The 18,187-nt window shown below is 39.9% G+C and overlaps 1 protein-coding gene across 2 annotated transcripts; it reads right to left on the bottom strand.

Moving 5' to 3' along the window:
* Nucleotides 1–730: 730 nt before the first annotated feature.
* On the bottom strand, nucleotides 731–17,444 carry usp44 (ubiquitin specific peptidase 44). Of its 2 annotated transcripts, XM_055006463.1 has the most exons (9): nucleotides 17,322–17,444; nucleotides 13,214–14,925; nucleotides 10,250–10,448; nucleotides 9,029–9,137; nucleotides 8,008–8,258; nucleotides 5,783–5,926; nucleotides 2,783–5,737; nucleotides 2,165–2,313; nucleotides 731–1,231 (listed from the first exon to the last, which is right to left on the bottom strand). In XM_055006463.1, the coding sequence occupies exons 2-6, from the start codon at nucleotides 14,762–14,764 to the stop codon at nucleotides 5,802–5,804; spliced, it is 2,235 nt and encodes a 744-aa protein (XP_054862438.1). In that variant the 5' UTR covers nucleotides 14,765–14,925; nucleotides 17,322–17,444; the 3' UTR covers nucleotides 731–1,231; nucleotides 2,165–2,313; nucleotides 2,783–5,737; nucleotides 5,783–5,801. The 2 variants fall into 2 exon arrangements, with proteins under 2 accessions (XP_054862438.1, XP_023129944.2); XM_023274176.3 differs by having other exon boundaries at nucleotides 2,783–5,926.
* Nucleotides 17,445–18,187: the final 743 nt, after the last annotated feature.

Raw genomic sequence — 18,187 nt, forward strand, 5'->3', positions numbered from 1 at the left:
TGCTCTGTCATTAACTCCTAAGTTTAGGGAAAGTTCAAACAAAAGAGGACAGTTCAGATCAGACTTGAGAATGAGCTTATTCTGAACAAACATCTCAGACTTTCTGAGCTTCAGCACCTCTAGCAAGATATTTTAACAACAAGCAACTCAAGAGATCCAGAAGTTGGAGAGAGTTAGCTTTAGCTGAGCCAAAGAACATGTGGGACGCTAACCTAGCAAACATTTCAGACTTTTCTCTGTGAATTCTGAGAAATAATTTCCTATTTAATGACAGAGCTACACATCTTAACTCAGTCTCATTAAAACAGACTCTAATTCAGTCTCATCCATCCATATTAAAGTGCAGTTACCCAAAATGTTTGTTGCATGAGCTCCAACAAAACCTGTCCAGGTAGAAGGCCACTTTGACAAACAGGAAGTGGAAGATTCCAAGCAGATTTATAGAAGGGGGAACCGGACTGTACTAAGTGTGGTCCAGAGGGGTATTTTGTGGGTTTTTAAGGCTGATAATGATTATTAATGAGACATTTGGAGTAGATATTCATTTGCAGTAAATGAAAGTATTTAAAATCTTGGAGTTAAACTTAGAAGAACACAAACTAACAGAAAACTTTGTTGTTTTGTTTACAGATGTTAAGTTAAAGGAGTTTTATTCGTGACGTATAACCAATCAAATCACTCCAGAAGACAGAGCGACCACAGGTAGATAAAGGCTCAGAGCCAAAGTAGCGCCATTTTTAAATGTATTTATTACCGTAAATCAGTAAAAAATAAAATACTGATAATCAGTAAATCAGTCAGCCCACAATTACTACAATTCTACAATGTATGTCTCTTTCCTTTGACTTATTTGTACAATATACGATGTATATGATAGCGTTTTTTCATACCAAAGGTTATACTATGATGTTTTCTAAGAGACATATGATGCTACTCTGGTTGTTCTGGCTCTGGGCTGCTGCACTCCTCCTCTGATGTTTTCTGGATTGTACTCAGCTTCATGCCTTCGTCCATCCGGCCTCCGTTGACTCGTCCCGCCTGCCGTCTCTGGAGCTGAAGCTGGATTGGAACAGACCAAAGTACAGTCCAATCACGATGCCAGCTGCCTCTCAATAGGCTCCTTCATCTGGCAGGTGGCAGCACTTCTTCTGAGGGGAAGCTGAGCTGGTCCAGCAGAACTTTGGAGATGTGTTCCAGTGGTTGGTGGATGTGTGGGGAGATAGAGAGGGACCTTTGAATTGTTCACAAAGGAAAACAGGGAACCCATTGGTAGTTTTAGTTTAGGCTGCTACTGCGGTGTGTTTTTGGGTTTTAAGAGGTGAACAGGAAGAGTTTTTTTTTGTATTGATTATCTTTTACTTTGTTCCTGGTTGGAATGTCCATCAATGTCAACATGAAGTTCACTTTTAGTTCTGTTTATTTATTTTTATTCTACTAACACCCATTTGTTTTTAACCTCCTCACATGTTGTTGTTGTAAACTTACTCTTTCAAATAAATTCTCATCTAACCCTCTGGAAACCAGCGTCTGGACCGTTTTTGTGTTGCTTCTCACCTACTTCAGACAGCTGGGACAAAACAACGTTTTGTGGACTAAAGGCTTTCATATGACGTTTTTAGAGCGACATGCTATACTACAGGCTTTTTTAATTGACATATTACTATGACGTTTTTTTGTTTTAGTTTATATTGGTGTTTTTTAGCAACATTTTATAAGAATTTGAACAGTTTTAAAAGTTACTACACTTTTACTTGTGCAATGAAATTATTATTCTATGGCATTTTTTAGATGACATATTATACTCTGATGTTTTCTTGAATTACATACTATTTTGACAATATACTGCACTATGACATTTTTTGAACCACATATCATACATGACTATTTTAGGCAACATCCTATCATTTTGGGCTTTTTGAACCACATAATGATCTATGTTTTGTTTTTTTTTCTTGCCAACATGCTGTACTATGAACTACAGGCCATACTATGTTATTCTTGAGTAAAGCATACTATACTTTGACATTTTCTGAACTACATCCTATACTATGGCGTTATACACAGAGTGCTTTGGTTACATGTTGATTTATAATCTAGATTTTTTTCTGTTTTGTTTTTTGACAGGATTACCACAGACCTGACCGTGAACACCGTTGACACCCACCTCAGGGAGACGCTGCCTAAGATCTCAAGGCTGCTTGGTCGTGGTCTTTCTGGTCCTGCTCCAGAACGCCTTCATCAACTACGTCTTCTTTTGAAGAGGCCCTCAGATGCTGCAACCTCTGACCTTCAGGAGGAACTGCTACTTTCACTCTGTAACGAGACGGCGGTTATTTTACTGTTTTCTCCAGTTTAACTTCAGAGACTCAGCAGATATTCAGGACTACTGACAACACAGAACCTTACTGTTTTAATCACATTTAGGTTTTCTAAACGTTACATTAATGTGAACCATCGTCTCCATGAACAGTTTTATTAACTAAATGCACCACATTACAGTAACACAACACACTTCAGCTGTTGTTACATGAAACTGAACACAAACTACATTAGCTTGATGCTACATTAGCTTTAATCAGACTAAGACTGAGCAGCTAGCTCGGTTAGCATCGCTAACATTAAAACTAATATTTACTGGATGCTAACTCTCTTCTCTGGTCAACACACACAGAAATAAACTCCACCAACATCTGGAGTGCATGGCACACATTATATCTGACACTAAAGCTGCATATAAAGTGCAGTAAAAGCGGCACCGATACGAAAATAAACATTAACTTACCGAACTATCAGAGTCCTTTCAGTGTCTGCTGGTAGAATCAGCTGAAGGCAGAAAACTGGTTAAAACAAGCCAACGGGCAGGAAAACTGTCTGTGGAAAATGTTCTGCTGCTGCACCGATAAATAAACCAACAGTTATTATATCAGAATTAATCCAAACGAGGAGAGCAGAGTCTCTGCTGCCTCCTCCATAGGACCTGTCAATCATTCCAGACCAGACTGTCAATCAAGTAACCCCGCCCCCCGGCTTCGCAAAACTTTAACGCTCTATAAAAAAAAAAATCAATATTGATTTATTTTAAGATCAGCCACCTGATCTCTCATTTTGACCATGAAAACTAAGGAAAAAAAATATATCCAGTCTATGCACCGTACTCTGTTTGGCTCCACACTTGCTGATGACCACTTCCGGTCTTTAAAAATGAAAAAACGGAAATTTTTTCGTTTCTGTTTCTTACTGATTTTATTTTTTTGTTATTCTAAATATAAAATGAAAATCAAAGCATTTTTAAAATTCCGTATATCCCTTTTTTGATCATGAAAAGGAAAATCGCCTTGTATTTCAACTTTAATTTTTGTATTTTAAAACAAAAATCAAATAAACACTTGTTTTTTGTTTTTCAATACCCGTTTCAGAACGGAAAATCCAATTGCCAAAATATACACGGACCTTGATAACATCGACTTGATGAGCTAGAACTAGCCTGTACTGACTGGAATTTTCACAATTTTCTCACATTTTATGTACACAATGAGTAAATAGACAAAAATAAATGCCCACGTCTAAGTTGTTTAGCACATTAAATGAAACTAATAGCTTTAAGAATGTTTTAACAAACAACACAGAAAAAAAATTGAGCTCGCTAACTAGCTCGCTAGCTTGGCATGAAGAACATTTTAACACATTTTCCTGAATGGGAAAGTTTAAATTAAGGCAACAAATTTCAAAAAGTACTGCCTGTTTAAAGTATGTCAGTTCATTTTCAGTCTATATTCACTGATACAGAAGAATTTTGAGTCATTATGGACTGAAAAAAACAAGCTAATTGACAAGTCAGCTTGGACCTGGACAGTTATTCATGTCTTTTTTTACATTTTACGTGACAAATGATTGAGAAAATTAAATTCAGTAGATAAAATTTGCAAAACCTTCAGGAAGAAAATTCCAATAATTCCTTAAAAGTTTTATTTAAAAAAAATCCCCAAAATTTGGCAAGAAAATTCTTGTAAATATTTTCAAAAAATTTGTAAAAATCTTCCTAAAAACATCTAAAGTGATTACATATATATCAGTAAAATTTCTAATATTTTCTTTAAGAACATTCACATAAAAATCAACCAAAATCCAGCGAAATGCGCTGGATTTTTATGTGAATGTTCTTAAAAAACATTTTAAAGATTTTTTTCCACCAAAAGATGTTCAGAGATTTCCAAAAAATGTTGAAAATGTGGACATCAGAAGTTTCACTATGAAAATATATTTTTTTCCCCACATTTTCAAACTTTAAACCGGGTCAATTTTGACACGCAGGACGACACGAGGGTTAATCAGTGAATATTTTAGTTATCTGAATTGATTTAAATAATAAATGCAATTGGCTTTATAACATCATGTAAAAACAAAAAAAAAGAACAAGCAAGACGCTGGCATCTTTTTTAGAAAAATGAAAAAATATTCTCATTTATTGAGGTAATTTTTTCTAGAAAAAAATTGAGGTAACAATTTGCATAGTATAACTTCCATAAATTTACACACACACGGAGTAGAAACCGAAATGCCGACAAATAACACCTCTGATGACAAACAAAAACCAAGATGAAGTGTGCTTCGATTCCCTCCTCTGACGGATAAATCAGAGGGACATAATTGAACATCTGTCATAACCGCTGGTGGTGCTGAACAATCAGAACAAGTGGTTGAATAGAACTTCTAAAACAGTGGATGGCCTCGTTTTGTAAAACCTCTGAGAAGGATTGTATAGAAATACATTCATTATCTAACTGCTGGTCTGCGTGGGATTGCAGCTGATTTGATATGAACTATAAAAATAGATCTGCTTTGTCAATAAAAGGGCACTTTTCTAGTACAGTAGTATCCGTCTGGTTGGGGATGGTTACATTCTAGAGCAGAAAGATGGCAGCACTGAGCCAAAAATGGTCCCTTTTTTTTAAAATAAAAGGAAGGAAGAAAAAATAAAAAAACAACCCAGCAAATGTTGAACCGTTTTGGAAATGCTGAGAGGTTTTTCCAAACACTTCCCCCAAGGCTTTGGCTTGCTTCAGACCCAGGAGGACTTCAGAGTGAAAAACAAAACATCCTGCATTTCATGTGTGCAGATTTTTAACAACACCAAGTGAATAACAACCATTTTATGTTAAAAAAAAAAAAAAAAATAGTGCATTTCTGGCAGGAAAAAGGGCCAAAATGTAGCCAGCTGTTAAAAACTCTTACCTGTCTAGAACACAGGGAGGCCATTTCTGAGTGAATGACGTTTTTACAACCCTACATCCAGTTGTGTGTCGACTATCTAAAGTGACTGAGAAACAATTTCATCTGATTTCAAACGAACAAACAGCATTTACAATCAACGAGCCACCAGAGAGAGGACACTTGTGTAGTCACACCTGGCTGCTACTGAGACACATCTTGGCTGATGCTGTTTTTTTTTGTTGTTGTTGTTTTTGTTTTTTTTTATAAAATACAGCTGTACATAAATCACAAAAAGTCACCATTTCGTAAAAAAAATACCTACATATAAACACCATGTACAAGAAGTTCACAAAGCAGAACCGGATTTTAAAACTCCTCTTTCATTATTTAGAAAAATAGACTTAAAACAGCTGTCCTCCCGTGGTAGAAAATGCCCGAAGAAAGAGAGGGAAGCGAAGAAAGAGCGATAGGTGGGGCTGTGCTGATATCATCTCACTGAGTGGAGGAGGAGGAGGAGGAGGAGGAGGAGGAGGAGGAGGAGGAGGAGGAGGAGGAGGAGGAGGAGGAGGAAGGTCCAGGGGGTCGTGGTCCTATAGCGGCCGGTCTTTGTCCTGAGTTACTCGCTGTGTGTAGAAGAGGATGTAGGCCTGAGCTCGGCACACCTCCTCCACCGAACACACATTCAGCTTAGAGTCATTACAGTGAACCCAGAAGCCTGCAGGAGACGACGAGAAGGAGGAGGAGGAGGAGAAACGAGTTCATTATTAGCTAATTATTCAAGCAATCGTGTCCTAAAATTTCAAAAGTAATTACAAATACTGATGAAATGACCTCAATACACAGTGAAGCTTCAGAACTGTCAACTTTACAGTTTTCTTTATGAGGTAAATGCATAATGAAGTCAGTAATACATGTCAGATGTTCTGATTTTGAAAGTGATTTTCTTTATTAATGTTTTTGGTCAGTTATTGTTTATGATGGGGGTGTCAAACATGCGGCCCACGCGCCAAAAGCGGCCCTCCAGAGGGTCCAATCCAACCCTCAAAGTGTAAAAATTACAGAGAAGACATTAACCCTCGTGTCGTCCTGCGGGTCAAAATTGACCCGCTTTAATTAATTAATTAATTAATTAATTCAATCAACCAAAATCCAGCGAATTTCACTGGATTTTGGTTGATTTTTTTGTGGATGTTCTTAAAGAAAATATTAGAAGTTTTACTGATATATATGTAATCACTTTAGATATTTTAAGGATTTTTTTGGAAGATTTTTACTCAGGGGCTGCACAGTGGCGTAGTGGTTAGCACTTTCGCCTTGCAGCTAGAAGATCCCTGGTTCGCGTCCCGGCTTTCCCGGGACCTTTCTGCATGGAGTTTGCATGTTCTCCCTGTGCATGCGTGGGTTTTCTCCGGGTACTCCGGCTTCCTCCCACAGTCCAAAAATATGCTGAGGTTAATTGATCATTCTAAATTGCCCGTAGGTGTGAATGTGAGAGTGATTGTTTGTCTCTGTATGTAGCCCTGTGACAGACTGGTGACCTGTCTAGGGTGTCCCCTGCCTTCACCTGAGTCAGCTGGGATAGACTCCAGCCCCCCCATCACCCTAGTGAGGATTAAGTGGTGTATAGATAATGGATGGATGGATGGATGGATGGATGGATTTTTACTCATTTTTGGAAAATATAATTTTCTTGCCAAATTTGGGGGATTTTTTTTAAAAATAAAACTTTTAAGGGAAACTTTTAAGGAATTATTGGAATTTTCTTCCTGAAGGTTTTGTAAATTTTCAGAAATTTGGGGAATTTTTTTGCTGAATGTTTGGATTTTTTTCAGACAAGGAAACAATATTTTTTGGTGCCTGTAAATGAGGACAACAGGAGAGTTAACTGCAGATTGTAAATTAGTAAAACTATGAATTTACAATAATTTCTAGACCATGACAAGTTGTTTTGATCACAAAGTAAAGACTGTTCTTTTGTCGTTTTGTGTCTCATTTTTGTAATATTTTGTCTTGTTTATGTTGTTTTTTGTCTTTTATTGTTGGACTTGTTTTGTCTCATGTTTTTGTCATTTTGTTTGTCTTGTTTTTGCCAATTGTTTTGTCGTTTTGTTTCTTTTTTTGTCATTTGTTGTCTCGTTTGTGTCATTTATGTAATTTTTGCCTCAGTTTTGTCCGTTTTTTTCGCATTGTAACTTTTTTGCCAAATTTTTTGTCTCTTTTTTGTTGTGTTTCATGTCGTTTGTCTAATTTTTGTCATTTTGCATCTCACTTTTGTGATATTTTGTCTTGTTTTTGTTGTTTTTTTATCTTTTTTTGTCTTTTGTTGTTTGTCTAATGTTTTTGTCGTTTTGTTTCTTGTTTTTGTGGTTTTTTGTTTCCTTTTTGTCTCACTTGTTTTTTGTCTCATTTTTGTCATTTTGTGTTTTGCTTTATTCATTGTTTTGTGTATCGTTTTTGTCATTTTGTGCTTTTTTGTCACTTTGTAACTTTTTTATCAAATTTTTTGTCTCTTTCTTAATGTGTTTCATGTCGTCTCATTTGTTGTCATTTTGTTTCTCGTTTTTGTCGTTTTGTGTCTCATTTTTGTAATATTTTGTCTCGTATTTGTTGTTTTGTAAAGTAAAATACTATATCATTCAGATCCAGATAGCTGTGACTAAATGTTGTGTTCCTTTGTAGACACTCTGTGATCTGGAAGTTGTAATGTGGAAATGATAAACTGAGGCTGAATGTTGCTGAAATTGAACTTATTTTGGGAAACACTTGGAGGTTAAATCCTGCAGCGTCTTCACTCACCTCCTTCTGTGTTGTAGCAGTAGGCAGTGTAGTGGCCTGAGCCGAAGCCTTTCCCATGATGCATCACCACGGCGGAGAGTTCGTAGAGGAAGTGCTTTGGGCGTGGCGAGCCGGGAGAGCTGGGGCTGCTGGGACTGGAGCAGGGTAAGCCTTTGGGCGACGGCTCCCGGCAGCAGTAGGGCTCCATGTTGAGGAGCTGGTCGAAGCTGACGTGGACGCCGATCTTCTCCCGGTGGTTGCGCCCAGACCACCTGAGGACCAATCAGAGAGAGAGGACAGTCAGCCAATGAGCTGTCTACAGCACAGTAAGATTCACCACAGCTCAGCATAACATTACTGCTAAAAAAGAAAAAAAAATCAGTCATATTAAAATATATACAAGCGGTCCGCGACTTGCATCGGAGTTCTGTTCCTACTAATCTACGTAAGTCGATTTTCTCCGTAAGTCGGAACTCCAACAAAAATGTAAACAAAGCTGTTACGTGCATCAATATATCAATCAGTTCTTCATAAAAGACATGAATACCAACGACTTTCATGCACGTATGAATCATTTTACTAGAAGATAACAGAATATTGCAATGGACTGATGTGATGTTGAGGTTTCAATGTTTATTGTTCAGTTCCAGATTTACCTGATGTCAATGAACGTACCATGTTTAGTTAGCTCACCTCTGATTGGCTGAGAGTCAGCAGTAGAGAGAGCTGCGAACGGTGGCTAATTCTGGAGCTAAGTTATGGGGTTTTTCTAGTTATTCTGGTGTTGGCTACGGCCCACAGTAGCCTGTGTGAAGGTTCAATAAACCAGCAGAGAACCAGATAAAGTCTCAGTTAGTAGTAAACAAAATAAATTAAGTATCAATCGCATAATTTTTAAATTCCTCGTAAAAGCAGCCCCAAACTTTGCAACTAAAAGAGCTTTTTCTAGGTCTGCTGCATACGAATGTCCTTCCATTAAATCAGGTGGTACATAATCAAATGAGTTATGAGGGTGATTGACTCAGGTGTAACGTCGTCTTACCTGAAGCGTTTGAGGTGAAGTCGGAGGACCTGAGGCAGTTTGTGGACCATCAGCTGTTTCTGTGCTTCGGTCAGGATGACTGGTTTGGAGGAGGTCCGTCGTCTGGCAGCTATAAACACGAGGAGGGAGTTAATGCAACGTACAAACATTATATTATATATATATATATATATATATATATATATATATATTACAAACATTAGTCCACTGAGTGTCGCCTCAGATCTGCTTGCTTTGTGAACAGAGAGCTCTCTACAGTGAGGGTTTCATTTCATTTTGCTGCAGCAGATCAGAGAAGCTGTGATCACAGCTTTAATTAATCTGAAATGTAATTAATTACTTCACATTTCTCGCGAGAGTTGAAAATTTTTTGGATCAAGATTTCAACTGCGACCCAAAACCAACCAGAGATTTTTGAAGGCGGGTTCAGGTTCAGAAAATCTCCAAAATATCAACAAAAAATCAGGAACTATCCAGCTAAATCAGGCTGAAGTGAAGGCTGTGTTTACACAGAGCAGAGAGAGGACAAATGTGAAGTCAAGACATTTCCAAATCCTTCTACTTTTGTTTTTATCATATAATGTATTATAACTGTGTAATGCATGGAATAGATTGTGGAGTTCTCTGTTATTCTTCTTCTAGCCATGGTTGGTTTTCTCCATAGATGCAGTGGACCAGTACTAAAAAATGAGCCTACAGTGATGAGAAATGCAACAGGAATGCAAAAACCCCCTCAAGACTGTCTGGGGTTTAGAGGGTTAAAATTCTGACTACATTTCAATCCTGTAAAACCTACGGCTGCAAAAATACATATAAATATATATAAATATATATATTATTAATTTTTAAAACATTTGCTGTTTTTTTTTTTTTTTTTTTTAAAGATATTTGGGTCTTACACGGCTAAAGGTATTACTGACTTTTTGGTGCTAGCTACTCACCTGTTTGTGACCAAAATGGATTAAACTCTTATAATTTTCACTTTAATTGTTTGCATTTTGTCCAAAGTAACGTGCAAAGTCTTAGAATAAGTGCACCAGAACCAAAAGCCTCAAGGCTGCAGGCACATGGAAAGCCAATAATGTATTCTTAAAAGTCAAGATAAATAGAGGGAGAGAGAGCTTAGAATTCCACTCCGTAATCATAATGATCATGTTCCATTCTTTAATGTCTCTGAGGTGAATCTTAGTTTAAAAAAAACGTGCACATCATTGAACTCACAGTTACACTGATCACAGGCGTAGATGTTTCCCTCCAGCGCTTCGGTCTCGGTGAACTTGGCCAACATTTCCGTCAGATGGCAAGAAGCCTGAGCGGCCGACTCCCTGCTGTTACTGTGGTAGCGCTCAGGGAACTCCAGAGACAGATCCCAGAACGGCTCCACGGTGTTGGAGCGATGGTCGCATGCCAGACACGTTACCTGCAGACGAAGGGGAGGAAGATGAAGAAACAAACAGCTTTCAATGGATACTGTAGAAGCACTGGGATCTTTCATTCCAACTGAGCTGGTGTGGAAATTAATCTTTAATGATCATAAACTCTTTCCATCATGTGTGCTTGTCTTCTCCGTCTACACTACGACTACAAATATGATGATTTTAATGCCTCTGACTCCACATTAACCACTTCTGGTACAGTGTCGCTGCTTTTGTCAGCTGCAGGCGAAGGAAGTCGGATTGAGAGACGTGTTGACTAACCACAGAGCAGAGACACCTCAGAACCTTCACACAGGCATCTATTGAGGAGGAGCAGGTGTCACAGTGTGTGCTCAGACTCTGCTAGTAGACACTAATCGCTTGTCCTCCAGCTCCCTGCTCACTACATCCTCCTCCACTGATTACTGGAAGTGGAAGAACCTACAGTCGTTTAGCAGTGAGTCTGTAAGTCGAAACGTATTAATTACAACAAAACAAGCAGGCTGCAAGCTAATTATTGTCATGATTGCTGATTAATCATCAAATTCCCTGAAAGGTGAAAAATAAATAGCTGTTGCAATTTCTAACAAAGTATGGTGCATGTTTAATCATCAACAGTCCAAGATCTTAAACCAGGGGTGTCTAACATGCGGCCCGTGGGCCAAAAGCGGTCCTCGAAAGGGTCCAATCCAGCCCTCAAAGTGTAAAAATTCCAGAGAAGATATTAACTGCAGATTGTAAATTAGTAAAACTATAAATTTAAAATCATTTCTAGACCATGACAAGTTGTTTTGATCATAAAATAAAATATTAGATCGTTCATTGTTCTTTTGTCATTTTGTCTCATTTTTGTAAGATTTTTCTTGGTTTGTCTTTTTTTGTCTGACTTTTTTCTCATGTTTTTGTCGTTTTGTTTCTCGTTTGTGTCGTTTTATGTATCCCTTTGTCTCGCTTGTGTTGTCGTCTATTTGTTTTTGTCTTTTGTTTCTCGCTTTTGTCATTTTTTGTCTTGTTTGTGTCATTTGTATAATTTCTTGTTTCATTTTTTTGTCAATTTGTAACTTTTTGGCATTTTTTTGTCTCGTTTCTTGTCGTTTGTCTCATTTTTTGTCGTTTTGTTTCTCCTTTTTGTTGTTTTGTTTAGCCTTCTGTCTAGCTTGTGTTCTGTGTCTCATTTTTTGTCATTGTGTTTCTCACTTTTGTCATTTTGCGTTTTTGTAAATTTTTGTCTTGTTTTTGTTGGTTTTTGACTTTTTTTGTCTGACTTTTGTAATATTTTGTCTTGTATTTGTTGTTTTGTAAAGTAAAATACTATATCATTCAGTTCCAGATGACTAAATGTTGTGTTCCTTTGTAGACACTCTGTGATCTGGAAGTTGTAATGTGGAAATGATAAACTGAGGCTGAATGTTGTTGAAACTGCATTTATTTTTCTTCAGAAATTTCAGTTTGTTCATAATGTTTTGTAAAAAGATAATTCCTTAAATGTGAACATTTTCAGAATGTACTTTTTTGCAATAAAACAAAGGAAAGATTTGGAGTTGTGGTTATTTATGGTGTATTATGCTGTGATTTTACTGGTCACTGGAGATCAGATTGGGCTGAATGTGGAACCTGAACTAAAATGAGTTTGACACCCCTGGACTAAAGTATTCAGTTTGGTATCATACAGGACCAAAAAAAGTGAAAACTCTGTATTGAACAAAAAAATAACTCCTGTGACTGATGACTTTTCCAAATCTTGAACCAACTGTGATTGTATTTTCCCAACTAAAGATGTGTTTTTAATGGAATCTATTTTTCCACGTTCTTTCAGTGTGATTTTGACAGTTGTTCTAGTCCAGCAAATAAAGTCGACAGATTAAATTTGCAGCACATGTGTAACCGATCAAGATCATAATATTTATCTAACATTTTCACTGAGTAATGGTCAACAAGCAGAAGTTTGAAAAGTTTGGATAAGAATAAAAACATCATAAAGTACGTCCAAGTCAACCCTTGAAATAAACTCATGTCACTGTGGAAAGTTTAACCAGCAAGAAGCGATAACAAACCTATTAAGGCCTTTTTATAATCTGAATTATTAACCCTCGTGTTGTCCCGTGGGTCAAAAATGATCTGTTTAAAAGTTTGAAAATGTGGAGAAAAAATCTATTTTCACAGTGAAACTTCTGATGTCCACATTTTCAACATTTTTGGGAAATCTTTGAACATTTTTTTGGTGGGGAAAAAAAAAGTTAAAAAATGTTTCTTAAGAACATTCACAAAAAAAATCGACCAAAATTCAGCGAAATTCGCTGGATTTTGGTTGATTTTTATGTGAATGTTCTTAAAGAAAATATTAGAAATTTTACTGATATATATGGAATCACTTTAGATATTTTTAGGATTTTTTGGGAAGATTTTTACTCATTTTTTGAAAATATTTACAAGAATTTTCTTGCCAAATTTGGATGATTTTTTTAAAAAAAAACTTTGAAGGGAAACTTTTAAGGAATTATTGGAATTTTCTTCCTGAAGATTTTGCATTTTTTCAGAAATTTGGGGAATTTTTTGTTGATTTTTTTCAGACAAGGAAACAATATTTTTTGGTGCCCGTAAATGAGGACAACAGGAGGGTTAACTAGTGAGCTCAGTCAGGATCGACGGCTGTTGATTTATTAGCGTCTGCCTGTATGCCTGTAAGCTTAGGATGACTGCTGAGCAACTCACGGATTGCTTAGTAAAGGTGATTAAACTGTGTGTGTGTGTCTATGTGTGTGTGTCGTACCTGGCTGAGCAGCTGGCCGTGGAAGATGGTGTTGACCACACTGAGCACCTGCTTGATGAGTCGTTTCTGCGGGACTCCTGCGGTGGTCGTGTGCTTGCCGGTGCTCTCCAGCTCGTGCTGCACCTTATCCAGCAGCTCACACAGGAACTCCTGAGCGTCCTGCTGAGCGTAGCCCCTGAACGCCGGGATCAGCTGCCACACCGAGTGGAGCATGGCGAAAGGCGAGACCAGCGCCCACTTGCCAGACCACATAACCTGGAACAAGGTGTGCAGCTCGTGGCAGAGAGAGATGTGCTTCGAGCTGGGCTCTTTGGGTTGGATCAGCTCCATGCTACGGGTCCTCGAGGCCCCGCCGCTCAGCCCCACGCCACAGCCTGAGCTGGTCTGGAGTCCCTTCCTCTGGGCCATGGGGGACTGCGAGGCCTTCCCTGCCAGCTGGCCGTGGACGGCGGACGCCAGCAGCTCCAGAGCCTGGGTCAGATCCAGACGCAGAAAGCACTCCCTGAAGACATGCAGGTGACTCAGAACCTGCAGGATGGAGTTCATATAACAGGTGTTTCCTAAGTTTCTCAGGCCTGTCACTCCAGGAGTGACTGTGGGACGCCGTTTGAACGGTGAGCCCCCCTGTTTGGTACTCTGCTTGCGGCGGACCGGGGTTTGGGCAGTACGAGAGGTGGATGAGGGTGTTTTGGGCTTAGATTTGGTAGTAGAGGATCGGCTCCGGGGTTTGGGAGTTGGCTCGACCTTTTTCGTTCGTCCAGCTTTCTTGGGGGTAGCAGTGGCAGGGCTCTGAGTCCGTGGTCTGCGCTTGACAGATGGGGGCACGGGGGCTTTTGTCTTGTTGCATGCCCTGCGAGAGGTTGGTGTTGTGATTGCCGCTTCCGCAACTCTGTGGCTTTTCCGACGCAAGCGCCGAGACTTCCTGAGAGGAGCGTTCTCCAGCTCCTCCTGTAGCTGCCTCTTTAGAGCTCGTCTCCTCTCCCTGGCCTCCCTCTTCTGCTCCTCCTCCTCCTCCCTCTTCCTCTCCTCTTCCTCTCTCTTCTTTCCGCATTCAGTCAGGCCAAACCAAAAGCGGAAGATGCGTCCCATAAGCGCCCTGCGGCGATGCCAGAGGGCAGTAAACATTCTGTCCTCATCTTTCAGCTGCAGCTCGCGGGCCCCGGATGGCATGAGGGCGTCCAGGGCAGCGCTGGCAGAGCGGAGGGTGCGCCCGCTGCGGGTGGTAACCTCATAGCGCTGGCTCTGGATGGCGCTGAGCGTACTGCGGAGCAGCTTGAGGTCTCCGGTGGCGTTATCATTCAGGACGTAGTCGTCACACAAGTAACAAAACACATAAAGTTCATTAACCTCCATAGCCAACGGATGCCGCTGCTGCTGGAAGTGCTGCAAAGCGTGTTCCTCAATGTAGCGCCCACACGCCACATGAGCACAGCCGAGGCAGGCCCATATAGACTCGGTGGTGTTGCAGTCGACACAGTGCCACTTCTGTGGGTTGAGGATGGAGTGGTCTGGGGCCAGCCGCAGCCGCCCCACATGCTTACACCTGTCCATTCCACACGCCTGCCGCCGAGCTGGCTGGCTGCGTCAGTCAATAACTGACCGTCTGTGTGTGAGTCTGTGTGTGTGTGTCAACGCTTCACACTGGCTTCATATCACCATGGTAACCATGGTGAGCTTAGAAACAGGACCCTCCCAGGGCATGGTGGTGTTGTCTAAAGGGAAGAGAGAGCAGATCAGGTACATCACGATGAATAAAAAGCAGATGCAGGAAAATTAAAGCGGATCTGTCCAAACATGCTATTAGATGTACAATTCCTTTTCTTTTATGTTACTATATGTTCATATTGTTTGACCGTGTTCTCTTGTGCATATTTGAAAAAGCATGGTTGGTGTATTTATACATTTTGCCAACCTGCTCTTTCAGTGTGGAACAAAATAATTATCTCAAAGCATTTACATCCCACCTCCAATGACTCTGTTTTATGGGGCAATAGCTACAGACAGTAAACTGAGGCAGACTGCCAGGTGGCAAGCAGACTTAATATTTCCAAACAGCACCAACAGTAAAACAACTGGTTAATAAGCATGACTGTACTGAGTGCTGCCAGACACAGGCACTCAAAACCAGAAAGGTGTCTCAGTTATGGATGTGAAAATGTCAACTTGACAAACGAAACAGTAATTAAGAAATAAAAACTCGTTAGGCAGAGACAGAATCAGTCTCCACATAGCCTCTTCTGGCTTCTTTTCACTTCCCTCAGCTGAGAAAGTGGGGATCCTTGAGTGGGCTGAGCCCCATCAACCCCCCCACTGAGGTCAAAGAAGCAAGATTATCCAACAAAAGGGGGTCTGAGCTTGCAAAGTAGTCCACCCTTTGTCCGGGTACAGGACTACCTTTGGGAGGGGAAATGAAAGACTAGGAAAATATCATGCTAGGAAAAACCCTAAAACCCTAGGCAACAGAGAGGGAACGTGTAGAAGGGTGTAGAGATGATGGGCATACAGGGAGATCAGAATAAGGTTTCTGATGGGGCTACAGAATATGTTGAGAATATTGCATCAACACTGCGATGTGAAGCAACTCAAACACATCATGCAGCAACTTTTTTTGCTTCTTCATACAGTCACACAGATCTAATTTTCCATGACTATTCCACAAGAGAAGCCCGTTCACAGAGTATCTTGAACTAAATTCATCGAGTTTGATAACATGAGTATTTAAATCAGCGCCACAGAGCTCCGTATGACGAGTGCAAAACAGGATCCAAAGCAAAAAAACTGTTTTGGATGCCTTTACCAGCACGTGGTAAGTCATTGGAGAGTGATTCCAAACAGCTTTGTTCAATTTTACAACACTATTTTTTATTTTTGACAGAAATGGACTCTTTAAATCACCCCAATCACTGGAGAATGATTAATTCTTACATTATAACTGAGCTATTTAGGTCATGTGGTGAAAACCTCCACAGCCCCCGTCTCTAACTCTTCTGTATTTTTCCTTCATTTCATAAATCACGTTTTAAAAGCACGGCAGAAAGCTCCAAAACACCCCAAATCAGGCGTTTGTTTACCAGTTATAATGCAGGAGTGGGCGTGTTTATTCAATAAGAGTTCATCAGATGCCGCTGGGATATAAATAAGATCCCACTGCTGTCACGGATCCAGCACAGATCCTGCTGAGGTGCTAACGAACCTAAAAGAGTCCAGCTAAGAGTGCTAAATGTAGGAACTGAAATCCCATCACGGAGGACTTCCAGGCGGCATCACGAAGAGCAATAAACATTCAGAATAACGTGGCACTTTGCTGTCAGAGCTCCAGCTTCCACATCTCGTTAAAGATTGCCCACATTAAAGCTAAGCAATCAGAGCACAGATTGAGGAACAACACTCCGAGTTGATGTGTAGCGAAAGGAGTGGCGATGACTCTTGGGAGAGTTTTTTTCCACGGCTTCTCGTGTCACCAAAGTTTTATCAGCGAAGTTAGCGCGCTTTGCCTGCTTCGTCCTTGTGGCTGCATGGTCCTAAGTGGCTCAACAGGACCCAGCCTCCCGCTCAACCCGTAAATAAGCCCCAACTACACTCAAACAGACACCGTAGCCCTTCAGCAAACTGCACGACCCCACAGCGAAGCCACAAGAGCTGTAATGTTTGCCCGAAACAGACCAACTTTACAAGTTACGTCTCCGCAGCTACGGTTAGCCAGCTATGCTAGCGCGTAATTGATAGCTATGCAGATTACAAAATAATGAAATCATATTTAAAAAGAAGCTCTAAACCACACCGTAAATCTCACAAATAGCGCTCTAAAATAGCGTAAAATTCACGCCGACCACACGCGAACACGATTAGCTTGAGCGACCTCGTCCGTTTATATTGTATTTATTGTGGAGATTAGTGCCCTTGCTGCTAGCGTTAGCCTAGCATGCTAACTAGCATTAGGCTAGCGGCGATAATCCCAACAAGTTCACGCCGGAGGTCGGCTCCCGGCGTCGGGTTCGGCTTTCGGGACCGACCCGGTGGAGGTGTCTCAACGAGAACGAACGTATCTTCGGCCGCGCTGTTACAAACGCGCCGTGAAAGAGTCGTGACAGAAAGGAAAAGAGCATACCGAGCCTCTCCTTCACGGCAGTAACTCCTCTGTTTCTGAAATGATCGCCATCTTGTCAGTGCCTGTCGCGTGGTGTCGGCTCGAGCGCGTCCGCGATACGTGACGTTGTTGTTGTTGTTTGTGATGATGATGATGATGATGGTGATGATGATGGTGATGAGGTCAAACGTGTGTATGAACTTCTACTATACTGCGTCACAAGTAAAAGTCGCACATTTTATTGTTTCACACGAAAAAAAACACGTTTATTTATATAGAAACAGGGGTGTCCAACATGCGGCCCGTGGGCCAAAACCAGTCCTCCAGAGGGTCCAATCCGGCCCTCAAAGTGTAAAAATTACAGAGAAGACATTAACTGCAGATTGTAAATTAGTAAAACTATTAATTTAAAATAATTTCTAGACCATAACAAGTTGTTTGGATCATAAAGTAAAATACTAGATTGTTCTTTTGTCGTTTTGTGTCTCATTTTTGTAATACTTTGTCTTGTTTTGTTGTTTTTGTCATTTTTTTGTCAGATTTTTGTTATTTTGTGTTTCCTTTTTGTCTCGCTTGTGTTTTTCGTCTAATTTTTGGTCGCTTTGTAACTTTTTAAAATTTTTTTGTCTCTTTTTAGTTTAGTTTTGTGTCATTTTTGTGTCATTTTTGTAATATTTTGTCTTTTGTGTTTTTATGTCTGACTTTTGTCATTTGTGTCATGTTTATGTCATTATGTTTCTCGTTCTTGTCGTGTTGTGTTTTATTTTTGTCATTTTGTGTTTTGCTTTATTCATTGTTTTGTGAATCATATTTGTCTTGCTGTTTTTTGTCTCATTTGTGTTGTTTTTCTATTTTTTTGTCACTTTGTAACCTTTTTGTGTAATTTT

The sequence above is a fragment of the Amphiprion ocellaris genome, chromosome 21 (genome assembly GCF_022539595.1).
Source record: "Amphiprion ocellaris isolate individual 3 ecotype Okinawa chromosome 21, ASM2253959v1, whole genome shotgun sequence".
NCBI lineage: Eukaryota > Metazoa > Chordata > Actinopteri > Pomacentridae > Amphiprion > Amphiprion ocellaris.

What these genes read in the sequence shown, in the direction of transcription:
- usp44 (XM_055006463.1), bottom strand. Translation starts at nt 14,764, where the DNA reads ATGGACAGGTGTAAGCATGTGGGGCGGCTGCGGCTGGCCCCAGACCAC. An exon ending in CGCCTGTGATCAGTGTAACT is followed by an intron (nt 9,138 to 10,249) that starts GTGAGTTCAATG and finishes TCGTGTTTATAG; the next exon opens with CTGCCAGACGACGGACCTCC. An exon ending in CTGCTACAACACAGAAGGAG is followed by an intron (nt 5,927 to 8,007) that starts GTGAGTGAAGAC and finishes CGTCTCCTGCAG; the next exon opens with GCTTCTGGGTTCACTGTAAT.